The following is a 27,116-nucleotide window of genomic DNA, read 5'->3' as shown; positions in this document are numbered from 1 at the left end:
ATGACCAGGCAGCAAAGACGGACTTACCGGGTTCAAATATGACCTCCTTCCACCACCCACGCCTTATGCTGAAAGTGGACTCCAACCACCTACAAGCTGACCTCAAACTCTCTAACTGATCGCTTTCTCCTTTCCAGCTTCTCTCTCAACTGGGGCAAAAGACCCTGCCGCAAAGCACCCGGTGATGGGAACCGAAGCACCGGTTCAAGCAGTAAGGACTGCCCGGAGCCAGCAAGACCCGGCCCACGACTGACCCCAAGACAATGACCCACCCGACCTGCACGCCCCACCTGCACTGCACCAGGACGCGCACACGCATCCCTGTCCCTCACTTTCCTTATGTAAACCTGGAAGGGTTTTCAGCACTTTGGAGACAGACTTTGAGTCTGGGGTCTTCCCGGGGTCGGCCTCCCTGAAATAAATTCCTTTGTTTCCCCACCACTCCGCTCCCTGCCTTTGGAGTTTGTCAGCGGAGTAGTGACCAAATCTGGTCTGTTTGGGGCCCCCGGAGCCAGGTGCTCTGCGCCCCCGCTACACTGCGATCTTGGCCAAGTCATCCAGCCGCTCTGGGACACGCTCTCCTCGTCTGTGAAATGGGGACACCACACCTTCCTTCCCCACGTTTTGGGGAACTCTAATGGGAGAAGTAGTAAGGCTCATGTAGTGCCACCTCCCTACCCGGCGAGCGGCTGCCAGCGGCCACTCAACACCTGGGGACCAGAGAAACTGGCGCAGGGTAGGTCAGGTCCCAGGGTAAGCAAGTGGCTCAGCTGGTGCGCGCATCCCCGCTCAGGCGCCCGCCGCGCGCCAAGCCCCGCCCCATCTCGACGCCGAGCCCAGTCCGAGCCCCGCCTCCAAGCCATCACCACGCCCTATCCCCGTCCTATCCCCGCCCCACGCCAAGCCACATCCCCCGGTGCCCCGCTCAGTGCCAAGCCCCGCCCCGAGCCGTCGGAGCCCATGGCGCCTGCGGCGGGGCGCTGGGCCCCCGTCCTGTGGCGGGCCTGCAACTGGCTCATGGCCGCGTTCTTCGCGCTGGCGGCCTTGGTGCAGGTCAGCGCCCCGGCCCCGGGCGGCGGGCGGCGGGCGAGGGGCCCGCGGGCTTTGCAGGGCACCGGGCCTCGAGCTCCGCCCCCGGGCCCGGCGCGCGGTGTAGACTAGCGCGGCCCTTGCCGGCCGCAGGGCGGGCCGTGTACGCGGAGGACAGAGATTGGGGGTTACGCCCCGGGGCCCCCACCCCATGCCCCGGCCGAGACGCAGGTGTCCACGTGACCGCCGGCCCCATCGCCCGAGCCACGTGCTGGGAGGAGCGGAGGAGAGGACGAGCAGATGCAGCCTGGGATGGGGACCCAGCCTGGTTGACGGCCGAGGCCAGGCGGGAGGCAGACAGAATCCCCTGTGGCGCGGGTACCCTCCCAGGTTTGCTTTGGGACCTCCTTCGTAAGAGCTGTCCTTATCTTAAGACTGGAGGCCCTTACAGTACCTTTGTCAGACTTCTGTGCGGTTCTGGACACAGTCGTGTGGCTGTGCTCAGCCAGAAGCCCCCTCGACCACCATGATCTGCTAGACTAGGTCTTTTTCCCATTTTGTATCCTCGCTGCCTAGTGCAGCGTCTAGCATGAAACACATCACTAGGATGGATCCCAGAGCAGACCAAACGGAGGGCTGGAGCACCACAGAATGTCTGCTAATGCCTGATGTTTTGTCATTCCAGGTAAACGATCCAGACGCAGAACTGTGGATGGTGAGTATGAGCTGCTTTCCTCCGTTTCCAGACACTGCGGAACGGCACGAAACACACAGTTTTATCTATTTGGCCCGCTTCCCTGCCTTTTGTACATAAAAACTTAGAAATCAGATCATTTGTAAGCCCTTTTCCCTAAAATATCTGGGGAGAGGGATCAGAGTGGTAATGTAATGTGTGTGAGAATTCAGAATCTTACAGAGACATTTAGGGGCCTTTTGGCAGTATTCCCTTTGAATAAAAATGGGCCAACTGAGGACACTTTTCTGAAGACACACAGTACACCTCCTAAAGTCAACTGAGCCATTCCACATGAGTTCTTTTTACCCAGAAACTCCAACAAACACTTGACCAGAAAATGGCAGGCTTTGGGTTTGCAGTTCGTCTAATTCAGTGAGTTATGTTTATAAAAAGTAACTAAAGCCCGTAAAAATCTACAGAATACATTTAATCAATGCTCTGGTTGAACTATTTGGAGGAGGGGGAGATCATTCTGTACATTTTCTGAAATGTCTGGATTTTGCCCAATTTCTTTGAAAACAGGTACATAAGACTGTGCAATATCACCAATGAGATGATTTTCTGCTTTGGAATAATATTGACTGTGTAAAGATTAGCAACAAATGAAAGCATCTGGATCTGTAATGCAGAATTCTGGTCAGTGTTTTAAGTGCAGTAGAACTCATTCTGACATTGCTTATTGTCCAGATTCACATGCCTTTGCATCGAATCAAATTGCCTCTTCCTCAGCACTCTGGCCCATATCCTGAGTTCCAAATATTATTTCCCTGCAGACAAGTCTCCAATACCCAGCTTAATGTAGAATTTCCAACGCTGACCCCTCCAACACCCCAAACTCCTACAGCGTCTTTCCCTCCTAAACCCCCTCCTCCTCCTGACTCACTCCTTTCTGTCAACAGCAGAATCACCCTCGGGGTCATCCTTGCTCCAAACCACAGGCATCTCTAACATCTCTCGGTTCCTTACCACTACCTTTGAGATCCTTTCAAAAAATAAAATGAAGAACAAAGCAATCCAGCAAAACCCAAGCTAGGTGTAACTGCTCATCTGTACGGTATGTGTACACTTTACCTCCCACTTCATGCTTGGGTGACATAGCATGAATAATAATAGACACCATGTCCCCACAGACATCCTACCTCCTTGCCAGCTTCACTCTCCACCACCTCCCACGTGGACTCCTGTAGTAGCTTCCTAATTCTTGGAGCTGCCTCTAATCCCCTGCTCTCCTTGAACAATTTCCACATTATCACTTCCAGCTTCAAAAACTTCCCTCACTTCCCAAGATCACTGAGTTACAACTCCCCAAGTTGGCACTCAAGGCCCACCACAGTGTGGCTCCAATCCACCTTCCCACCGTGGTCTTGGAACCCGATCCCCCTATAATACTACTGTGTCTTGCCCCTAGAATTCCTGTATGTCCTACCCAAGCTTCAAAGTTCATCTCAAATGCTGTGTCCCTCAAAAACTCCCTCTCCCTCTTTCCGATAGGTTCCAACCATCCTTTCTCTGAACCTTTAATGCTAACACATTCTGCTTTATATTCGAGTTGGTTCTGTACATGCCAGCTCCTAGGAGACCAGGGACCAGTCCTTCCTTCTTCTTGGTGGTCCTCAGGCAACCTAACGCAGAGCCTTCCTATGGCAGCCCTTCCGTATTGACTCTTGAATGAAAGCATGCACAAATGAGCCAATACTAAGTAAACGGTGCCTGACTCATTTTCAAGTCCCTCACTTCATCTTGCTCATGGAGGATGCCTGTATCAGGATGCATACAGGAGCAAGTAACAGAAAATCTGACTAGCATCAGGTTATAAACAGTAGAGTATCCTCACTTAACAAGAAGTCCAGAGGCAGCTGCTTAATGGCCAACAACGTCATCAAAGACCTGGGCTTTCTGGGTTCCTTCTCTGCCACTTCCAATGTATGGGCAATATATTCTCTCATGTCTACAGAGTGGCTGCTGCAGCTCCAAATGTCAGGCCCAGACCAGTGCATCCCAAGTAGGAAGAAACAAGGCAGGAGCAAAACATTTTTTCCTCCCATGCTTTCTTCCCTTTTATCAGGGAGGAAACGTTATCCAAGAAGCCCTTCAGACATGCTGCTGTTCAGTGTGTGCATACCAATACAGTTTAAGGTCTGGGATTCATCCTGCTTGGTCAGTGTCCCTGCAGAGTGGTTGTTAAGATGCCCTGAGTATCAGCCTTGCCCCTACAAGACTTCTTACATTTTATGGCTGGAGCATGATCACCCCTAGCTGAAGATACTGGGAAAACAAATTGGCTTTTTCTGCTTTCACAATGGCAGGTGGACAAGGGAGAGAGACATGAAGAATGAATGCCACGGGGGGGCACCTGGCTGGCTCAGCCGGTAGAGCCTGCGACTCTTGATTTCAGGGTTGTGAGTCCGAGCCCCATGTTGGGTGTAGAGATTACTTAAAAAATAAAATCTTGGGACGCCTAGGTGGCTTAGTCGGTTAAGCGTCTGCCTTCAGCTCAGGTCATGATCTCAGGGTCCTGGGATCGAGTCCGTCATCAGGCTCCCTGCTCAGCGGAGAGCCTGCTTCTCTCTCTGCTTGTGCGCACTCTCTCTCTCTGACAAATAAATAAATATATTTTTAAAAATCTTTAAAAACAACAAAAAAAAGAATGCCATGGTACTCAAGAACTATATAGTGAATTAAATATTGTAAATAAATGATACTCTAGGTTTAAAAAAATACACCAACATAAAAATAAAAGTCCATTATAAGTGGGTTCTACGGAGTTCATTATTGAGTATGCTGTGTATTAGTTTACCTTGTATACTAGAAACCATTATTTTCAGTCTCTTGGTCCTCAAAAAGAATTTTTTAATCTTATTCGAGATAGAGAAAAGCATTTAAGGATTAAGATGGCACAACTGCCACGAGAAACCACTGTTTAGTTCAGAGGGTTGTTTTGTTCATATGTTTACAATATAAAGAAATAAGAAGGTCTCAGACCCCTTAATCTGTTAATGACAGATATCTGATACATTTGAGTACACATTTAAAAAAAAAAAAATCTCTGCCGAACATTTCTTACAGAGAGCACAGGTAAGTGTTGTATGGTGTGCGTGCAACTTCTTTCTCTCTCTCTTCTTCTCTTTCTCAGTGGCTAGTCATGCAGGTTTTCATTAGGGGATAACTATCCCCTTACTGCTCCAAGTATGGACCTCAGAACAACAGCATCCCGTGGGAGCTTGTTAGAAAAGCAGAACTTGGGCCACACCCCAGACATCTAGAATCAGATCTGCATTTTGACAAGCTTTCCAGGCGACTTGTATACACACTGAACTTTGGGAAGCTCCGGTCTTACCCCTCAGTAGCATGAATGCCTTTACCTGTGAGAGATGACCAGACTTGCAAATGGCCATCCTGGCCATCATTTAGGGGTGCAGTAGGAGAGATGAACACAGGGTCTGTAATCCAGATGCCCTCTCTCCCCGGGATCAAGACAGACCTGTTTCTGTGGTGAAAACAAACCACTTAACATACACAGCTCTGACAGCTCCCAAAAAGGGAAGATGTCTGACATGCGCATCACAGTTGATACAGTGAAGCAGCTACGTTTCTTGGAAACTCACCATGCCTCCCGTATACCCACGAGGCCTATCCCACTTGCCCTGTGCCCACAACACACACGCCACAGCAGGTCTGACTACAGTCTGCTTGCTGAGCATGAGGCTTGAAAATGGGGCCTCCACAGGGCCCGCCCGTCTTCCAAACTCAAACAGCTTGTCAGCAGTTTCCAGAATGAAGAGCCCAATCTTACCTGATGCAGACACTGTCAGTCAACTTTCTGAGGTCTCACCATCTTTCTGTGCTTCCTAGACTCCTCTGAACATCTAAATCGGGCATACTCCCTAACCTCTGTCATCTCCCTCCTTGCTAACAGGTGGTATACATGATACCTGCGGTGCTGAGCCTGCTTGTGGGACTTAACCCTCTTGTCACCGGTATGGACCCTGGATTCTGCATGGACACGCAGCAAACCAGATTTCTGACAATAAGGACAGACTCCTGGGAGAGAAACGGGGCCCTACAGGTCTCCTCGTTTCTGATAACAAGAAGGGTGAATTCTAATCTAGATCACCCTCACCCGTCTTCAGGCAGACTTCACAAGGACCTGCCACACCAAGACAGCCTTTTTAGCAGCTCAGAACCCGAGACCACTTACACTGCTGTAGAACAGGGGTTCTGCAGTACAGCCCATGAGAGAGAGGGCCTTGGTCACCATGCTGATTTCTTACGCCACCACACGAATGGAAAATCAGCAACAGGGCACGAACCTTGTGTCTCTCTAGTCAGTGGCCCTCAGTGTCCAGTACCACTCCCAGTAACCACTTTCTTACTTCGAATCCATTCAACACGTGTGTATACGGCCTGCTACTTATTTAGGGAAATGGTTTATAATGTCCATACAAATTTCTAGGTTTTTCATTCATACATCTTGCTCTCCCTAACCTTCCTCTGTCCCGTTGAAGTACATACAGCAATTTACTGCATGCTTTTATATGTTTTCCCCTGCTAGGCTGTAAGCCCCTTAAGAGTGGGGCTATGTCTAGCCCATCTTTGCCCAAGTCTCCCTGAAATATGGCCAGGAAGATGGTAGGTACTTAATGCTTGTTGAATGTGAATGGATGGCTCTAAGACAGAGGCTTTATCATATATTTTCCTGCTTCTTGGAATATCTATATATATAAATATATATATATCTCCATCCCAGGTGGGTATACAGGTAAAAAAACATCGCTTAAAATAGCTGGTTTCTATTACCCACAGGCTGCTTACCTCAATGCTGGGGAAAACATAGTGGCTCTGCTTTTTAACGGCCCTAAACTCTAAACAAACCTTAAGTTGGACAGTTTTATACCATAGAACAGTGTCTTATAACCAAAAAAAGTACATTTTAGATTGTGTGCTAACATTTTCTTATTAATACGGACTGTCAGTCCTGATGGGTTACTCTTCACTGTCATGAAAATAGCTTCCCGACCAGTGGGCCGTCAGACTTCTCGGGCCTTAGGAGAAAGACCAGTGGTTCCCAGCTGGGTGGCGAAAACTCTTGTCCCCTGGATGCACGGGCTCCTTGTACAGGTGCCTGGAACTCTTGTCTGCATCTTTAAGGTGTATTAGTTCGGGCTCCATTAGTTGCAGGCAAGGAAGAAACTCAGCTCCAATGGGCTCTGAGCTGAAAAGGAGACGTACTGGGGTACCTGACTGAGAAAGTCAGGGGTGGTGCTGGCTTCACACGCTGCTGGTGGCTCAGAACTTGAGCTTTCCTGCACCTCGCAGTCCCACCATGTGCCACTCTGACTTCAGTCCTGGGTTCCTCGATGGTAGCCCGGCAGCTCAAAGTTCACTTCTTCGTGATGCTCCATCCAACAGAAGATAGAACCTGCTTCCCAGATAGTTCCGCAGAAGTCTCAGAATTGAGCTGTGGTTCCTGATCTGTCATCTGTTCATCCAGAGCCAAATCACAGTTGCTAAAGGGATAAATGCCAACTCATCAAGCTGAGGTCCAGTGGTCTGGGACACATGGCCTGGGTGTGTGGGAAGGGTGGCTCCTCAAGGAAAATAAAGGGTAGTTGTCATAGAAAGGGGACACGTTGGACAACAAAACACTAAACGTCCACCTAAGTTTATTCCAACTGCTTTAACCTCTGTGATGTCCCTCAAAACAAAACTTAAAGAAACCCCAGCTTTTTTTTAAGAAGGCTCCACACCCAACATGGGGCTTGAACTCATGACCCCGAGATCAAGAGCTGCACGCTCTGCTGACTGAGCCAGCCAGATGCCATCCCAGCCTTTTCTGAAGGCTTTACCTGAAAGCAGACTATGGCAGAGCAGATATAAAGAGATCATTTTTCTCTGGGCTGTGGTTCCATGATTAACAGCACGGGAATCTCTAATTTTAGGCAACTTCATTTGGAAGAGTGCCTCTGCAATACACATATTCTTTTGTATCGCGTGGGCTGTCGGCTTGGCCTGCCATCTCTGGCTTCACTCCCAACAGAACATCTTACATGAGGAAGAAGGCAGGTGAGCCGTGACTTTTGCTCCTTGGAAGGGGTGGGGTAGAACTGAGAAATCTGTTCCTCTGTAACCCCTTATCTGCACCACGATGACTCGGCTCCCCCAGCTATACCCTGAGGAGCAGGGGAGGTATTAGCTCCTTCATAAGCTGAAGAAGCAGGAAATGAGCCAGGATTCACACCCAGCACCAGGTACCACGTTCCGCAACCACGGCCAAAGGCAGTCAGCACACGCGTTATATTACTGTCAGGCAGTTGACCTTGGCTCCTTACAGTGAACAAGCAAGGACGCCATACAGTACTACTCAGTCCAGAATGCTGATCATTCCATCAGCATTCTGATTTAGTCGTGGTTCTGGCCAAAATCTCTACAAGTGTGATCGGCCACCTCAGAGGTCAGTATGTTAAGTCAACCTCTGTCAGCCTTGCCCAGCTACGTCCCATGTCATCTCCTCCCTTTGCCAAGGCCATGTGTTCCTATTTCATCACCTCTTCCTTTGCTTCCTCCCACCTTTGACTCCCTGGCCTCATGCATAGCCCCTTTTCCTTCCTGTCCATCCTACTGCTAACACTAAGATTTAGAGACGTAGAAGGTAATCATCCCTGGCAGGGTGCTACTTTGTTAGAGGCCCTAATCCTTGGGAAACTGGAGAGCAAATCAGATTCGGCCTGCCCATGGGATCATCAACCCAATGGGTTGCATCACTTCCACCAACTTGAGGCCCATGAGTTATGGTGGGCTTCCAGTGGTACCATGGCCAAATATAACTTTTCTACTCTATGTAAAATATGTGTGCTTTTAACACATACTGCTAGAAGCATATACCCACCCCAAAACCATGTCTGACTCATACTACAAATCATTCCTCTCCCCTAAGATGTGACCCAATCTCCTGCAGCAGGTGCTCCGTATTTATGGACCTGAGTTCATCCTAACACTGAACACTCTAAAACAGTGTAAAATTGATGCCTGATAATCTGGGATAGTTTTCTTGGTTGTACTATATTCCTTCTAATGACCTGAAATAAGTGATTTATTTGTGTTTTTTGTTTTGCTGGGTTTTTTTGTTCACTTAGAAGCTGGGGAACAGAGATGGAGCTCACATCCGTCTCATAAGATAAAACTTATTTTCATATAAGGCGTTAAGCTATCTGAAAAAAAGTAACTTTTGAATCATGGCCAGACTTGAAAATATTCTGTAGATGCTGTGTGTCTTGGGAGAAGGTCATTCAATAATCAGCAGAAGCTAGTGGTCATGGGAGAGAATGGAATGATACGCATCTCACTCATAGCTACTTCAAAAATCTGAAATGTGTGTTATTTTATAGGGAGCTGTTTGGTCTGGTGATTATCACAGTATGGATGGGCCTATGTCACAGTTCATCAAAGTAAGTTTTCAACTCATTAGCTAAAATCAGGTGTCTTCAAGGTTGGTCAGATCAGATAGGCAGGAGAAAGTATTGACATCCATATGCAGACAAGAATCTTTTGAAAGAAATCTTTCCGTTTCTCAAGGAAAGCCAATGGTAGTTGAATCAGAGGTTCATGATCACCCACACTTGTCTAAATGCCAGTTTCTGATGTGGCCCAGTGTAATAGGGAGCTGTCAGCCAAAAGGGTGTTCTTTAGGGAGAGGGAAAATGATCTCACAGAGAAGCTTAGAGATTTATGAAAGCATGAAGAGCAAAGAAAATATAAAAGTGTGGGTACATATAGATGAATATTAACTTTATAAAATAGTAGTCATAATGTTTCATGGGGCTTAAACATGTAAAGAATAAAAATACATGACAACAGTAGCATATAAGAAAATAAACAGAGTGAAAGTGTTCTAAGAACCTTGAAACAGCAAATTAAACCCAAAGAAACAAGAAGAAAATAATCATAAAAGCAGAAACCAATGAAGTAAAAACTCAGCATAAAAAATGGAGGATTCAGAAGGCCAAATACTGGCTTTATAAAATGATTCATAGCTTCGATAAGCCCTGCCAAGACTACAAAGGAAAAATAATAAAAGTGAGAGCAAGGAAGAGGAAGCAAAAATAGAGAATATCAGGAATGAAAAAAAATGTTACTACATATCCGATAGATCTTGCAAGGATATCATGAACAACTCCTTGGAAATAAATCTGAAAATGTAGACAAAATGGATAAATTACTTTAAAAATACAAATTAGCAAAACTGACACAAGAAGAAATTCTCCAGAACAGTCCCATAGCTATTAAAGAAACTGAGTCCTCAATTTAAGTTTTTGCTAAAAGAAAACTCTAGACCAGATGGTCTAACTGGAGAACTGTACCTAATATTTAAGGGAAAAATAATGCCAACCTTTAACAAACACTTCCAGAGAACAGAAAAAGAAGAAACACTTTACAATTCATGTTATGAGGACAGAATAATCTTGATACCAAAACTTGATAAGAACATTTAAAGGGGGTGGGGCAAAGAAATTACACAGCAGTCTCCTTTATGACTACAGATTGAAAAATCCTAAACAAAGCATTAGGGAATCATATCCTGCAATATATAACCCAACCACCAAGTTAGAGTTTATTCTAGGAACACAGTTTAACATTCAAAAACCAACCAATGTTTTCTGTCACATTAACAGAATAAAGGAAAAAATAAACCATCTTCTCAATCTGTTCAGAAAGAGCATTTGGTAAGATTCATCATCTGTTCACAAGAGCTGTTGGTAAACAGGTGTAGAAAGGAACTGAACCTGATAAGTGGTATCAGCACCAAAGCTTGAGACTCAGTGGTGAGCAGCTGAAAACTTTCCTTCTGAGATCAGGATTGAGAAGGGATTAGCTACCACTGCCACTTCTGCTCAACACTGCTCTAGCTAGGATCGTAGCCAGTCCAATAAGGCAAGAAAAAGAAATAAGAGGCACAACAATCGGAAAAGAAAAACGTTCATGATCCATGGCGACAAAAAAAATCAAACAGAATCTAAAAAGTTAGTAGAGTGAGTGAGTTTAGCATGATTGCTGCACACCAGGTGAACGTACTGAAACCAACTGCATTTTTATCAACAAGCAACAGAAAATGATAAAAACAAAAAGTTAAACATAAATTAATAACCTCAAGAAATCAACTCCCTAGGAGTAAATCTAGAAAGAGGCAAAATCTCTATAAATAAGACTGTAAGACACTATAGGAGAAATTAAAGACCAAAATAAGTAGGGGGATAGATAAACTAATGAAAGAGTAGAATCTAGGAACAGGTCCACACACAAGCAGACCCTTGACTTATGACAGAGCTACGTAGCACTGCAGCTGCAGCAAAGAAAGGCAGACTTCTCAACACATAGTACTGGATCAACGGAAACTCATATGGACGAACTTTCCCGAGCTAACTTTCATAAACCTCAATTCCAGGTGGATTACAGCTCTAAAGTGAGAAGCAGAACAGTTAAGACTTTTAGAGAAGATGACCCCAAATCTCCAAGACCTTGGGAAGAAAAGCTTTCTTAAACATGACACAGAAATCATTAGGAAAAGATCCATTTTAACACTGCCTAATTAATCGGTGACTTCAGTTCCTCAAAAGACATCATTATGTGAGTGGGAAAAGCTATTTGCAATACATCCAAACAACAAAAATTTGCATTAAGAATGAAGAACTCCTTGGGGACGCCTGGGTGGCTACGTCGGTTGAGTGTCTGAGACTCTTTATTTCGGCTTAGGTCTTGATCTCGGGGTGGTGCGTTTGAGCCCCATGTTGGGCTCCATGCTGGGCATGGAGTCTACTTAAAAAAAAAAAAAAAAATGTGCTCACCAAATTCAATCTTTGTACTTGTTTCCAAAGCAACCCATTATTTTTATTGGATTTTTGTGGTTAATAATTCCTGTATGTCTTTATAGGAGTCCGGTTGGTGGAAGAATTCAGCTGGCCACTGCCATTGCAATTGCTCTCCTCCCATTTATCTCTTGGACCTACATCTACATAAACAAGGAGATGCGATCCTCCTGGCCAACTCACTGCAAGACAGTAATTTAAATGAAGTCAAGAATCCTCTTCTTCAAATGAGTATTGTCAGTCAATTGTTTATAAATGTGGTTGTAACAAGCCAGTTTCCTAGGAGTTTATTTTAAAGGTAATTTGAGCTAATTTTAGAGGTGATAAAAAAAAAAAAATCCTAAGAACTTTCTGAGGATGCCTACGACACAGCATGGGATTGCATGGGACTGGTAAGAGATGGGGGTCTGACATTCAGTTGTCACAGTGTAGTAGAAAAGGCAGCAGAACGAAAGTTCCAAACTGTGAATTCTAACTCAACTTATCACTACCTATATGCCTTGGGCAAATATATGAACCTCCTGGTGGATGTCTTCATCTGTAAAATAGGATTAATACCAGATCTCCTACTCACTTGTACAGTTGCAAGGATTGAACTGGAGAATATGAGAGCACTCCAGAAATACCAAATGCTTATAAGGGGCTACACATGATTAAAGCAGAGGAAAGCAGGGTTTGGGTGATAGGATAGACACAGAGGTTCAAGAACGGGCTGTGCCCCTGCACTGAACTCACTGTACGGGACCAGGGCAGCACCATGAACTAAATGGGGATGCCAAATGAACGAGTGTGTCTTAGAGAGAGGAGAGTTAGGTAGAATAAAGGAATTCGGGACCAAAAGGAAAGAGGCAATATTAAATGCATTGTAAATAAAAAATAAGACCAAAATCTGTACACATTTTTTTAAAAAATGAATGTCAAAGGTCACCCAGGGGAGAAGACCGTGCTTTCCAATGTGGTAACTATAGTACCATAACCATGATGCATACACACACACACAACATGGGAACATCACTATGGTGCGTGTACATATATCATAACATAACATAACATAACCATAACATGTTGCATTGAGCACCTGAAATGTGGTCAGATTGAGGAAGTAAAATTCTTTTTTCATTTTAATTTTAAAACATGTCAATTCAATTATTAGAAAACTTATAAATGTGTTTGGAACGCTTGTGTTTGGAACAATTGGACATGTGAATCTACTTCTTTAACTGCAGGTTTTATATCTAAATATAGATCAAGTATTTCGAGTGAAAATGTAATGTCAATGGATGGGTTATTAAATATAAAATACATCCTGGATTTTAAAGACACAGTACAAAAAGAATGTAAAATATTCTTATATTGATTACATGTTGAAATGATATTTTAGATTTGAGTTTAGATATTTTAGAATTGAGTTTAATATAAAATATATCATTAAAATTGTTATCTGCTTCTATTTACTTTGTAAAATGTGACTGCTTTCAAATACTTCTGTGGCTCACATCGTATTTTTGTTGGATGGCGATTTTTTTACATCTACTAGCATCAAACACTGGAGTCAAGATTCCATTTCATGAGATTTAGGAAGTATTTCACTCAAAAAATATTCATATATATATATATATCAGGAGAGGGGAATAAGTCAGGCCATTTGTCTATTTTTACAGCCTTTAATACAATATTACATATTCTACAAATATTTGTTAAAGGAGGTATGTATGGTTTTTGTTTTACACAATGGCCACTGGTCAGGCAACATTCTCTGTTAAGATTGAGAGGAAGGAAAAGGAGAAAAAAACATCTAGTCGATATTAAAACAAATAACATGAAATTTATTTTAAGGGTCAATAAAATACATATAAAGGATTCCGGTGCTTCAGTATACACTTAGCTTGCATGTTGCTTCTGGTTTTTACATCTCTTTTAATGTAACTACTAAAATCACATAGGAAAAAATGGACTCATTTGCAAATTCCATCTAGGATCTACCTATCCTCCATGTAATGCTTGATTATGTGCTTAAAAGACAGAAATGTTGCAATTTAAAAAAAAATAGTGATGTTCAAAATATCCTTTCACCCCATCTGCACCTCCAGTATTGCACTATGAATTCTGTGATGACACGCAATTCCCTTTATGTATCTATGAGCACGGCCTCCTGAAAGGAGTCTTTATTACTGAGATTGTTGTAGACTCCAGTTCTCAACTGAATTTCAGGAAGCTCGATGTCTCTATTATCCAAACCTCTGTCTTCCCACCCATCTTTTTTCTTCCCTCTGGCGGGATCTCCATCAGCCTCTCGTTACCGCTGCCGGGACTGAGACACAGATCTAATCACAGCTTCCCTGCTGTCTGACAAGCCCAGTTCTGAGTGTGGGCTCATCACTCAAGGCTCTTCACGACACAGGCCTGTCGGCTCTTGCACTACATCTTGCCATAACCCCAGGCACCTTTCGGTGAAGCTTCACAGCGTTACTCCCCACTCCTCAATTCAGCATGCCCTTTCACCTCTGCTGATGCTATTCTGCCCACCTGTCGAAACCATTTTCCTCCTCCTTCAAGTCATCCCTCATCTCGTTAAACAAATTTAAACACCCCTCCACATTCCCAGGCCTTTCTTCAGCATTTGGTATCTATGGATGGTAAGGCCGGCGAATGCAGGGAGCACGTGACAGTCGCCTCTCCCGTGGGCTGAATCATGGCCCTCGGGGACACCCAGGTCCTGGTCCCCAGAACCCAGGACCGTTACCTTGCATCACAAAACAGACTTTGCAGATACGATAGAGTTAAAGGTCTTGAGATGGGGAGGTAAGCCTGGAGGTAATCACAGCTGTCCTGATAAGGCAAGCAGAGGGAGGTTTGAAGAGGCGGCCTTGCTGGCTCTGAAGATGGAGGAAGGGGCCTTGAGCCAGGAATGGAAGGCTGGAAGCAGGCTCTAGAAACTGGGAAGGGCAAGGAAGCAGATTCTGCCTCAGAGCCCCCTGAGAGGGGACAACACCTTGAGCTCAGCCCAGGGAAAATGGTTCAGACTTCTGGCCTCCCGAACTGTAAGAGAGCATGTACATGCTGTCTGAAGCCACCAACGTAGTGGTGGATTGGCCGAGCAGCCGCAGAGCACAAACACACCTCAGTACCCCCAGAGCCTGGGCACTCGGCAGGCACGCTGACGCTGACGAGTACTGCTTTTTTCTCTCCCGATGTTTTTAGGCCCTGAGTCAAACCTTCTCTACATTTCAACGGTCCCTTTACTATCCAGTAAGTGTTGCCACAAATAAGACTTAGCACATAGGACAACCGAATTAACGTGCCCCATTTGTCTAGAAAGGGAGTCAAGAGTAAATTCATCTACCCACTGTGGTCTCTAGCTGCTGGACACGAGCTGCTGCCCAAAGAGACATCAGTGGGCACACAGCCGCACTGGCCCTTGGTCTTCCTTTGCTTAAGAGTCACAAGGCCACCGCGTGACTTCTCAGGAGGCCCCTCTCACGGCCTCACGTGGGAGAGACTACACATTCACCTGTGAAATAACTTATTTGTTGTTTACACAACAGGGATACAAGCCTATAAATGTACAAACATGATGGGTATTCTGAGCAAAATGTCCAACGTTCATTCACACAGCAGGATACACAGAGAAAGTTTACCTGAGCTGATTTTATTTTTTTATTACGAATTTTAAGTTACATAGTTAATACATGAATACATCCTCCTTGTAAAAAGTAAAAAAATGTCAGATAAGGCTAAATGAAGTCAGTTTTGAGAACTATACCACCCCGTTCTGTCTCCTCCCTGGCTGATTCAGGCTGCTTTCATTTTTCATTCATTTTGTTTCCAATCCTCAGCACTGGATAGATTATCCAAAAATGACATTTCAGAGTATCTCATGAGCTAACCCACACTGAGGCCATAAATACATTTTGTTATGCAAATAGAATACTACACAATGAGCCTGAGGATTTGGGGGGGGGTAAATAAAAACACAACGCTCAACCACCACTCTCTAGAACGGTAAACAAGATAAATGGGACTAAAGCTGGAAAGCGTTTTCCTTCTTATAATTCATAATTCTATCTGGAACTCGGCCTCTCCCTTTCAACATCATTTTGTCAGGGTAGACATAAACGGTGCCAAAAGCCTGGCTGTCCGGAGCCGTTTCAATAACCCCTTCTAGGTTGATGTGGTGCACACCAAAAGGATCCTCAGAGTAGCCACCATCGTGAGTGTGACCAGCGAAGAAACACACCACACACTTGTGAGACCAAATGACTGCCAGGGCATCTCTGTAATTCCAGGCCAGGCACACACTGTCAGAGGCCTCTGGGTAAATGGGAAGATGGCCTGTTAGTTAAAGAGAAGAAGAGTTAGGAGCCAATTAGGAAATGTCTCTTTCATCAAAACAAATGGCGAAAAACTAATATGCAGGAAAAAAAAAAAAAAAAGGATATCGCTACTTATTTCAAATAGACTAAGACCAGAGAAGCACCAAATAATCCAAAGCCACATTTCTGCAGCATACAGAAGCGGGGGACAGTCCACATACACGGGGAGAGGCCACTGTCCAGGCAGAACCCCTGAGATCCCTACAGCCTACAGTATCTGAAGACGCACAAACCCCAAGAAAAACTGAGGGCATCCCATGCAGAACTGTCCACGAGGGTGGCCAGAAGCCAGGTAGATGCCGTGCTGGAGTCCAGTCTCTTGAACACGAGCGCTGGGTACACAGAAAGAGGTACCCCTAAACTTGAGAACAGTTTAGGGATGGGTCATGGGTTAGAGATCATTTATAGAGGCACTCAATGCTTTAAAACGGATTCATGCCACTTTACATGCCTCCGTGAGATCCCGGGAGCCGGAGCCATTTTACAGATGAGAAAAGCAAGGTAAAGCAGGGAGTATTTATACTCGGTCCCACAGGACATACGTGGAAGTAGAGCCAAAGGATTTCAAATTCCTGACGCCAAGACACACATGGGGTCACGTCATGTCTCACTCTGGAGCGCAGGCACAAAAGCTCCCTCGGCTTTGCTTCTTGCCCTGAAATCACTTTCCTGTTTTGTTACTATTTACTTGCTACCGAAATTTATTCTGAATTTTTCTTATGAGTATTTTTACTGTTTAATATCTATCAGTTTGTAATACAAGTTACAAAGGGGGGTGTTAACAGATCCCCAAAGAGTCAAAGGAGTCAGAAGAACTTACAAGTGTGTGCGCACTTGCGCGCACGCACACACACACGCACACAACCACTCTCGAAGCCGTGATGACAGCTCAGAGTCCAAAGGGGCCAGCGACTCTCCAGATCGAGAGGCCACACTGGACTCCTGACACAGTGACCTGCTCCCCCTCCTTGAAACACTGGGCTGCCAGGACACCACCAGTCCCCCTCGTCTTCCCCCAACCTCGATGGCCACGAATTCTCACTCCCCTCTGCGGGCTCCTAATCTCCCCCACTTCCTACTGGAAGTGCCTGAATGCTTGGTCCTTGGGCTCCACTTCCCTATTGACACCTAATGGCCTGGTGACCTCATAACTTCTCCAATCTAGTAAAGTGGCTGGTGATCTAGTAAAGTATCAAATGTCTCCGACATTCTTTCCACTCCCACATGTTTATACCCAGCCCAGACTTCCACTCTGAATTTCAGACCCGAACATCCAAACTGCTGACTCAACATCTCCACAGATGCCTGATGCGTGTCTAAAACTTAACCCTACCATGGTCGAACTCCAGAACTCCCCACCCGGCTCCCCGTCCTGCGGCAGTGCCCCGTATGTCAGCGAACACGTCAGCAAACAGCATGCTAACCTTCCAACTGCATGGCCAAAACCCCACAGGTGGAGGCGAAATGACTTCTCAGTCCCCAAAATGCAAAGTCAAAGAGCAAACTAAAATGAAAGAGAATCGCCATTAGCCATTTAAAACTTTGTTATAGAAAACCTGACGCACTCAGTTGCCAAAGGTTTGTTCATCCGGGTTCTGGGCTTACAGCCACAGGGAGGAATTTAAGAGGCAGCTAATGTAGACATGGGCCCTGACGGAACAGGAAACGGGGGAATCCAGGACAGGGCAGGAAAGGAGATGGGAGGGACTCGAGTCTCAGCCAGAATCACACGCTACTGACACAACTAGGTCATTTAATCTCCCAGTCTCCCAATCTTTGAACTGAAAGGGTCGACGATAAGACGTGAGGTCCCTTTCAGCTCCAGTATTCTCGGGAGTGACAGGCACAGCCTGACACTGGGAAGCCAAAGAGCAGAGACACGTCAAGAAGTGTTCCGGTTCTAGAGACCACCTACTGTAGCGCCAAAGAGGGTCACAACGCGCAATAACCGCCGGGGAATCCTGTACTCTCCGAGCCTGGGATGCCACTTGGAATTCCCACGACAGCACACACACTCCTACTCCATCTACACGTTTGCCCCACATCGGGGAAAGATTCACAAGTATTTATGGAAATATACTTTTAGATCATCAACTATCAGAAGAGCTTGTCATTTTCAAGGGGTTTTCACGTTCGTCATTCTATTTGGTGCAATCCAGAGAAAAACCGCAGTTTGTAGGTTCAACATTTACGCAGACTCATACGGCTCACAGAAGCAAATGCACACAGACCGGCCTCCCGTCCTTGGGACCCCAGGCACGGTCCTCTCTGTCATTCTGCCACATCAGTTCTAAAGCGAGGATCTAAACTCAGTGCCCAAGCCAAGTACACCAGCCACACTGCAAATCCAAATTCAGTCCCCTGTGTGCGTGCACACGTGTGCAAACACCTGCAGCTGAGTATATGTTAAGCACCTCCAGATTCGTACGACCTGTGATGACAGCGTGTCTGGAAAAGACATTCTAGGTGGAAATAACAGCAATCTTACTTCCTTGCAAACACATGGCAGAGAGTCTAGAAGTGAAGTACTCACTGCCAGGTGAGTCTCTAACGCGTGTCCTATTACGAGCTTCGCTTCCAACTAGATAGCAGAGGCCCCCGGCCGGCAGCCACCACACTGACGGGCAGGCGTCCTGAGGCTGAGGCTGGGTATGGGGCCTGGCCTGAACTGCTCACTCAGATATCACAGCTGATCCGTGAACAAAGGTTTAGACTGCGCAGCTCCACTTATCCACACATTTTTACAGTAAATACAGAAAATACAGTGAATGTATATTCTCTTCCTTGTGATTTTCTTAACATTTTCTTTTCTCTAGCTTACTTATTGTAAGAAGGCAGCGTATAATACATATAACATACAAAATATGCATCAACCAACTGTTATCGGTAAGGCTTCTAGCCAACAGTAGGCCATTTGTAGTTAAGTTTCTAGAGTCAAAAGTTGTACGTGGATTTTCGACTGTGAGGGGGCAGCACCCCTAACCCCCACACTGTTCAAGGGTCAACTGTACTATGTAAAATGATCCCATGTGCTGAAATTCCACTCGGAAACCTAAAAGGCCAACGTACAGGCACTAACACATGGCAAGATACTTTTTCTATTTTGCGGTTCTTTCCTGACTCAGCTGTAAATGTCAATCTTATACTCAGGTTCTCAATAAAGAAAGGTAAGCATTCATTTGACAGCAAGAGGACACCATGACATAAATATCATTAGTACACTCTCAAACCCCACTTTCCCATTCTCTAAAATGCTGGCGTAATCAAGTAATTTAAATACTTACTCACAATCACCACCTTTTCCTGGTTTGTGTCAGAGAACGTAAGAACTTCATTCAACCAGTTCAGCTGCTCTTGGCTGAATCCTCCATTAAACTGGACAAACTGGGGCTCAGAAAGTCCTGAAATGAAGGCAGTATGTCAGACACATCCGATGTCAGCTTCTTCCTCCTTTGGGCATGCACACTTGGCTAATGTGGGGACACCTGTACTTTTCTGTAGGAATGTGCGGCAGAAGTTGACTTAAAATAAGAAACCGCAAGAATTTACAGCAGCAGACAGATAAACGGCCTGTACCCACCCAACTGCTTACCTCGCTAGCTCCACGTTACACTGAAAACAAAACACAGGCTCCTGTGTCCACGGGCCACACAAAGTCACCTTGCGCCCCACTGGCCTTTTCCTGAGTCCTTTAAGGATGCTAACATGTCACTCTGCTCATATCTTTCCATCTGCCCCGCGCTCTGTCCTGAATACTCCGCCCACCCTGCACTTCCCAAGGATGATGACTCCTTCCAATCATTTAGGTTTCTGCTTAAATGTTTTTCTCCCTGGAGAGGCCACCTCCGACCAGCTAAGCTAAAACACTACCCCGAGTCCTTTTCTTTAGGCTTACACATAATTTTCTTGGTAGCACTTATGGCTGCAGCCGTAATTCTGTCTTTTTCATTTGTGGTCTGTCCTGCCCGCCTACTTCTCTTGCTTCCTCCACTGCATCCATCCAAAGAAAAACAAAGGTGACACTGTCACCATCGTTTCCGGCTCTGAAGAGCTAGCCCTGGAAAAAGGGCCCGGCCCAGAACAGGCATTCGGATACCCGTTAAATAAATGAATCTTGAACCAGCGGCAGCCAGTCCACACGCCGGGAGAAATCCTGACCCTGAACAACAGTGACAATATACTTTTACCTTAATCATCCATCTTCCTGCTGAATAAAAGGTAGCTGAAGAATGGAAAGACAATGGATTAGACTCTCAGCTCAAAGGAATAATTCACCTTGCGGACTATTCAACTCCGAATTTGGATTGTGCTCCCTCAGTATCTTCAGACACTGCTGGTATTTTGGAGAGGACTGATCCACGCCTAAGACGCTCAAGTCGTAAGCATCCAGTAAAATGAACCGGAATTGAGGGAACGGGACAAAATGATAAGCATAGTAATCCTCCGAAGGCACAGTCTCGGGATGGTGCACAATCTGGTCTTCTAGAAACTTTGTGTTAAGTTTAGAATTTGTTAGGTAGTTTCTGCTGAAGTTATAGAACTCGTGGTTCCCCCACGTGTGATGAACGGGGACTTTAAGCATCTGGAACGTGTTCATAACAAGTTCAAGCGACTTTTCAGACACTTTGTACTGTGCGTTATACCCGTCAATGATATCTCCAAGCTGAAGCACGCAGCGGGGCAGGCTGCCCTCCCCATTCCAGTGCTCGATAGCACCCCGTAAGTGAAACAGACTGTGTCTGTAGTATCTTCGTCTGTTTCCTTGGAAGTTATAGCCATCTTCTAAATCAGCGTATTGGATATCTGCTATCACCCCAAAGGAGAAGAGAACTTCCGAATTCTCACTCAGGGTTCCAGGGTCGGGCTTATCGTCCATAACCTTCAAACGGGTTTCTAAACAAAATAAAGAACATAACTACACTATAAACATCTTACTTTTCTAAATGGGCTGCAGAGAATGGTAAATAAAGTATTAACAGTTAATCCACCAGGTAGCGTGGTAGAGAGAAAAGCACATGGGCCTTAAAGTCCAATTGTCCTACGGCCAAAGTACCAAGTCTTTGAAACAGGTCAGTTTTCTCATCTGTAAAATAATCTCTATTCTTCAGAAGAGTAATTTACAAAAGGGTATTATCCTATTAATGAACAGGTATTCTAAATCCAGAAAAGTCAAATTCACATCTGGTAGCATTTGTAATTTTTAAGAAATACACACTAGTTTGTTACACGCTTACACACACACACACACACACACACACACAGTACTTTCTTCCACAAACACCAAAATAATTCTATCAAAACTTCAGGATTCTTTTTACAAAAAATTACATATTACACTCATTCATTGTACTTTATACATTAGATTCCCACTACAGATTATTTCATGTCAGGCTGGATCTTTTGTCTTCTTTGGTGGGTGGGTCACTTGAAAGAACTTGCTCATATTTTATATCTGGGATAACAGGGGGGAGGAAATGAAGAAAGAAGGGAATCATTTTAAACAAAAACTAACTATAATATTGATGTGACTATCTTCATTTCTGACAAATGGTTCCTGGTTCCTCAGTTGTTGGATTCCAATCTGAACCAGCTTTTTTTAACCTGAATCTTAACTACCCTGTCCCCAAAACCAAAATGGAAAATAAGTCATCTTTTCTTCTCACACGTGATCTGTGCCCTGCCACACTAGCCAAGAATAAGGGATTTAGACCTGAAAGCTATTATTTTACTAGATTGTTTACAATCTAAATTTATAATCACTTCTAATGCCCCAAAAGAGCCAAGAACACTAAAGATTAAAAATAAAAACCAGGGGCGCCTGGGTGGCTCAGTCAGTTAAGCATCTGCCTTTGGCTCAGGTCATGATCTCAGGGTCCTGGGATCGAGGCTCCCTGCTCATCGGGGAGTCTGCTTCTCCCTCTCCCTCTCCCCCTCCCCCCTGCTTGTGCTCTCTCTCTCTCTCGTTCTCACTCTCTCTTGCTCTTTCTCTCAAGTAAATCTTTAAAAATAAAATAAAATAAAGGCCATGATCCTAAATGATCAACTATTCTTATTATAAAGTCTACAGTAGTACACTGTGCTGTGGGATCAAAGCATATTAAAGCCTCACTGTTTCTAAAAAAAACCTCATGTGGAATTTCTAAAATTACTTCTCGACTCCCGGCCTCCAGCAGCCCACTACAGCTACTGAGTTCTCTTCAATCACCCAAAGATACGTGAAATCCTAGCTGACAGAGCACTGCTGTCCGAGGCGGGGGTGACAAACTCTACACCCGGCAAGAGGGCCGGGCGGCAATCTGACTTCCTTGAGAATTAGGGGCCTCTTTTCATTCTGAAGCTGTTGTCACTAATGATACACATTCTATGTGATCCACCCAATTGTGAGCTTCAGCCACCTTCCTCTCTTCCTTAATCGGGTTTTGTATAACTAGCCCTAACAAAGGTATAAAGCAGCATTAGAAAAAAGTTGGAAATCCTGAAAAATGGCTTGGTGTTCTGACACATTTTTTTCATTTGCTCGTTTCATCCTGCAGTCCCCATCTGAAAACCCAGTAGATATCAAGCCAGCTGACGTGTCTGCAGGGTGGATGAGATCGTCTGATTCGAAAGGTGAAGAACTCAGATACAATAAATATAGAATTCACCTAAGTTACATGAAAATCTGTAGTCTTACTAGGTTTCAAATGTTTGCGATTCAAAGTACAGATAATAGGAGATTTCAACCAGAAGTTAACTGGGTACATGTATCACTGGAACATTATTACCAAAGCTTAAGAGAAAACAGTTTCTGGGGAGGCTTTTATCCTTTGCCAAATGAACTTGTTTGTTTTCGTCTCTAAACTCAGAGGCTTTAAGGTGATAATCTGTACTGCGGATCTCTTAAGGGGGAGCTTTTAGTCCCAATTAATTTGATCTTCTAGGAGAAGCTATTATTTGTGCCTGCCTAGCCAGTATTTATCTCCTGTTCTTCTGGTAACAGCACCCCTGGTCTTCCCAGGCATCTATACAATCCTCGCTCTCAGTGCCTGCGCTGTGACCTTGACCCCCTGGCAGTGCAAGTGTTGGAAAGGGCACACACGTGACCCTGGCCTATAAGCGCCCAGTTTCCCTCTGGTCAGTTCGGGGTAAGCATATAACCCACACGGGAGACAGTGAGCATCAGCGTAGGGGCTTTTGCTGCAGCTACTCGTGCGAAGCTGACGACAAAAGCCTGAGCCGCTGGGGAAGGTTACCTGAGAAGGAAGGAAGCATATTTGAATGATGCGAAGAAGTCCGGGAAACATGAGTTGAACACCTGGATCCACCTGTCTCTGTTAGAACTGCTCTTGGTCATTTAGTTCTATCGGCCATTAAATTCTCCTCTGCGGCCCCTGCGTGGCTCAGCCGGTTAAGCGTCCAACTCCTGATTTCGGCTCAGCACATGAGACGGAGCCCCGCGTCGGGCTCGGTGCTCAGCACAGAGTCCGCTTGGGATTCTCTCTCCCTCTCTCTCTGCCCCTCCTCCCCCTCGTGCTCCTACACGCTCGCTCTCTCTCAAATAAATAAAACCGTAAATACATAAACAAACATAAACAAACAAAAAATAAACAAAATACGTAAACACACATAAACCGTAAATAAACAAACAAACTCACTCTCCTCTGAGTCAAGCCAAACTGAACTGGCCCTAAGATTCCTGTCGTATTCTACAAAAAGTCCCATCAGATACACCTCCCACTGGAATACAGTTCAATTTAGAGAAACTTAAGGGTAAACTAAGATTTGCCAACCTTTTAAAGAAAATTAAGCAATGTGCAGAGAAGCAGCAAGGGCCACACACTTCAAAACAGTAATGTGTTTTGGGTAGAAAAGAGATCTGCAATGTCAAAGACATATGGCTTTTAAAAATAAGGCTAAGGGCAGGGAATATACGGTTTTATGAAATAAAGAAATTATTTTTTAAAACAGAAGTGTAGACTGATACTGCTATCTGTTAAGAGAAGATATGAAGCAAGGAGGAGGGACAACGCCACATGCAAGGAAAGACCATGAGGATCAGAAGTGAGTTAGGCAGGTCTCAAGACCTCGAGTGGGCAGGGAACGGATTCTCCCAACTAGTTCAACATCTTTTATTGTATGGTTCTGGGAGGTGCCAGGGAGCTCAGAAAGACTGGTCCTGGTGGCCAGAGAGATAAAAAAAAAACTCAGGACACCTCCAGTGGGGAAACACACAATTAATAAACATGCCAATGCCATGAACTTTTCAAAATACCCTCCATCCTCCACCAGACACACACACACAGAAGTGGGTGAGTGGAGGGTAACTGTTGAAGCTGGGAATGGGTACGAGGTTCACTCTTGCTGCTTTTACGCGGGTTTCAAGATGTCTAGAGATGTCTATAATACGAGGTTTTTAAAAAGTGTTTTTAGAGAAGATAAAGTCTGAACGAATTAGAAGACCTAAAACCTAAGACCTCTGAAAAGAAAGGAAAATCCCAAGTTTTACGTGAACTTTGTTCTGAAAGTCTGGAGCGCACCATTATGTGTGAAGTTTCCTAAGTTGTAGTTAAGAGGCAGTGGGACGGCTGCGGAAAGCTTTGAGATTGAAAACCTGGGAGGGAATTGTAGTCCCAGTTTTTCCTACAGGGAAACAACTCATCGGCACTTGTGAGATTGAACTAGCATATACCGTACAATAATCTACTTTTGTAAATCGTAAAGCACTACCAACGTGTTATTTTTTAATTATCTGAAAACACATCTGCCTAGTCAACCCCCAGATAACTGAAACTCCTGCAACATTTTATAGACCAGAATAGTATAGAAAACTTCACCAGAGTTTCAAAAATTCTACCAACGAACTCCTACAAAAATTCACAAAGATTTCCAAAAATTCCGGCAGAAAGTCATGGTGCAGGACGAGCAGCCAGCAGTCTGTGAAAACCTCCTTAGGCATCAATGATGTTTAACAATAGGAAGAAACACCCAGGGATGCTTATTTGCTGGAAACTTGCTACAAGATGATACTAATAAAACTTCTGCAATAAGACGGCAGAAGGCCAAAGCTCCTTGTAGAAGCCTCTCACGCATCTACCATGAAGTAGCAAATGAAGACAGTCCTACACTCCTGCCCAAGAAAAACGAAGGGGTGTGGGAGGACACAGCAGGACGGTAGTAAGGAGAGAGGGTCAAAGGGAGCTACTGCAACAGAGACACGCCCAGGCCGAAGCCAGAAGTATCTCAGGGAAGGGGGCAGGTCAGGTAAGCAAAGTCTTTCTACGCAGAGCCCATGGGACAGGCAGCCCTGGAAAGGAAAAGGGGTGGGGGGGGTAGTGGGAGCAGTCTGGACTTTTAATTGTGCTAAGGACTGCAATGGCAGGAAAGCTGAGGCTGGAAATGTTTGTGGCAAGGGACAGGGGGCAGAAGCAGACAAGTTACAGTGCTGGGAAGGTCACACAAAGTTAGGGCCTAGCTGTCCCAGTCAAGACAGCCTGAAGTTACCTCAAGCACAAAATCTGACTGGCCTCGTCACTATGGACAGAACAAGCATCAGATGATATTATGTATATTCTGTCTCTTTCAAAAAAGGTATCCATATCGAAAGAAAAAAACTCATTTGCCGATCCTGGTGGTTTAAAAGTAGTAATGAAAGTGATAGGTTTACGCTAGACATCTTTTTAGGTATCTTTTAACACTAGATTTCAACGGTCGGAGAAATCGGGCTCAGAGGTGTTATCAGCAACTCGTCCCATGTATAGTTACAAAACACCTCCTTTGCATCAGGAACGGTTTTAGAAGCTAGTATTTTATCTAATATTATACACTTAATATGAAGAAGTTGTATAAAAATGCCTTGGCAAACAAATTAAGGATAAACCTAGTAAAAGAATCACTTTGGCAAATGAAATTTAACAGACCAGCTAAAAACAACACTGAATTTTAACTTATACGACTGACATCATTAACATCCAGCGGAGCAATGGGAAAGATGAACAAAAACTGTATATGCTCATCGCCTGAACGAGTAAGGTATTTTTGTGTCTTTCTGGCAATTGGAAGGAAAACTTCTCCCAGGGCAAAAAAGAAGGGGGTAAAAAAAAAAAAAAAAAAAAAAAAATCTCACCCACGGGTAACCTCAGGACGGAAAAATTAGTTTGACTGAGAACGATGTGAAGTGCACCATGTCCTTGGAGCAGAACTTGCAGAAAATTCCAGGTCACCTCGGGAATGAAGAAACGTGGGTATCAGCAGAGTCCAGCTCGACTGTTAGGGAGGAGCCCACTTACTTGGCCAGTTATGCCGGCTCCAGTCCCACAAAGCACTCGGGCACGAGCTGCTGCTTCTGCTCAGGGGAAGCTCCGGGATCTGAAGTTAGGGAAGAGAATTAGGCTTTTTTCCTCCCCGCTTTGTCTGTGTGCTGCCGGCGCGGAGGTGGGCAGGCAGGGGCAGGCGTTAAGGGGGCAGACACGCTGGGAGGAAAACACAAGCACAGAGGATGCGCGTGCAAGCGGCACCTTCGCCAGCCAGGAAGAAGCAGCCCAAGGATGCTCTGCGCCCAAGAATATGCGGCTGTCCCCGGAGGAGAGACGCGGTCCCAGGTGAGGACCTGAACCCTGGAAGCCCCAGCGCGGAGGGGAGCCAGCGAGGGCGTCGTTGGACGCGGGGGCCCAGCCGACTGACTCGGGGAGGGGACACGGCGCAGAACCGGCTACTTCGTGCGGAGCTGCTGCTCCCCGCGAGGTGACAGCGCCCGGCGCTCACCGCCCCAGCCACTCCAAGGACCCCTGTGCTCAAGGCCCGAACGGTGCAAGACTACGCCAAGTGCAACAGGCCCGCCGGCACCCCAGGAGGGAGGCAGCGGGGTCCGCGCCCTGCGGCTCCGGGCCGGCCTCCAGCAGGACGACGGGGCGACGCGGGCGGGGACGGGGGGAGCGGGGCTCTCCCGGCGGTGACTCCCGCGCCCGCCCTGCCGCCCGCCCGCCCGCCCGCGCCGCGAAGCCCCAGCCCAGTCCCGACCGGGCCCGCCTCCAGCCGCGAGGAACCACCTACCGCGCGTCGGCTCCACAGCCGATGGGTCCCTGGCGACCGGCTGGGCGACCTCGCCACCAACGAGTGGAGCGGAAAGAGCGGCCCGCTCCG

General features: G+C 45.7%; 2 protein-coding genes across 8 annotated transcripts; one reads left to right on the top strand and one right to left on the bottom strand.

Annotated features, from left to right (window-relative positions):
* Positions 1-932: 932 nt before the first annotated feature.
* Positions 933-13,107, top strand: TMEM220 (transmembrane protein 220). The gene is made up of 6 exons (XM_025864319.2): positions 933-1,053; positions 1,715-1,744; positions 5,682-5,742; positions 7,705-7,828; positions 9,151-9,210; positions 11,691-13,107. The coding sequence occupies exons 1-6, from the start codon at positions 961-963 to the stop codon at positions 11,824-11,826; spliced, it is 504 nt and encodes a 167-aa protein (XP_025720104.1). The 5' UTR covers positions 933-960; the 3' UTR covers positions 11,827-13,107.
* Positions 13,108-15,254: 2,147 nt separating this feature from the next.
* ADPRM (ADP-ribose/CDP-alcohol diphosphatase, manganese dependent) lies at positions 15,255-27,112 on the bottom strand. Of its 7 annotated transcripts, XM_073881717.1 has the most exons (6): positions 27,027-27,090; positions 26,264-26,342; positions 23,231-23,530; positions 20,274-20,891; positions 19,283-19,399; positions 15,255-15,957 (listed from the first exon to the last, which is right to left on the bottom strand). In XM_073881717.1, exons 3-6 carry the CDS (start codon positions 23,247-23,249, stop codon positions 15,647-15,649), a joined length of 1,065 nt encoding a protein of 354 aa, XP_073737818.1. In that variant the 5' UTR covers positions 23,250-23,530; positions 26,264-26,342; positions 27,027-27,090; the 3' UTR covers positions 15,255-15,646. The 7 variants fall into 7 exon arrangements, with proteins under 7 accessions (XP_073737818.1, XP_025719914.1, XP_025719913.1 ...); XM_025864129.2 differs by lacking the exon at positions 23,231-23,530 and having other exon boundaries at positions 20,274-20,913; XM_025864128.2 differs by lacking the exon at positions 23,231-23,530 and having other exon boundaries at positions 27,027-27,084.
* Between the last annotated feature and the right edge of the window lie 4 nt (positions 27,113-27,116).

This window comes from Callorhinus ursinus, unplaced genomic scaffold (assembly GCF_003265705.2).
Source record: "Callorhinus ursinus isolate GAN/ISIS: 27379988/994484 unplaced genomic scaffold, GSC_fseal_2.0 scaffold43, whole genome shotgun sequence".
NCBI classification, from domain to species: domain Eukaryota; kingdom Metazoa; phylum Chordata; class Mammalia; order Carnivora; family Otariidae; genus Callorhinus; species Callorhinus ursinus.
This window is presented reverse-complemented; position numbering and strand designations above follow the sequence as displayed.

Coding starts and splice junctions, on each gene's coding strand:
- TMEM220 (XM_025864319.2), top strand. CDS start 961: ATGGCGCCTGCGGCGGGGCGCTGGGCCCCCGTCCTGTGGCGGGCCTGC. Junction 1,054..1,714: donor CGCTGGCGGCCTTGGTGCAG/GTCAGCGCCCCG, acceptor TTGTCATTCCAG/GTAAACGATCCAGACGCAGA. Junction 1,745..5,681: donor CAGACGCAGAACTGTGGATG/GTGAGTATGAGC, acceptor CCTTGCTAACAG/GTGGTATACATGATACCTGC.
- ADPRM (XM_073881717.1), bottom strand. Junction 19,400..20,273: donor GGAGTTGAATAGTCCGCAAG/GTGAATTATTCC, acceptor CCTTCATTTCAG/GACTTTCTGAGCCCCAGTTT. Junction 15,958..19,282: donor GGAAAAGGTGGTGATTGTGA/GTAAGTATTTAA, acceptor TTTAACTAACAG/GCCATCTTCCCATTTACCCA.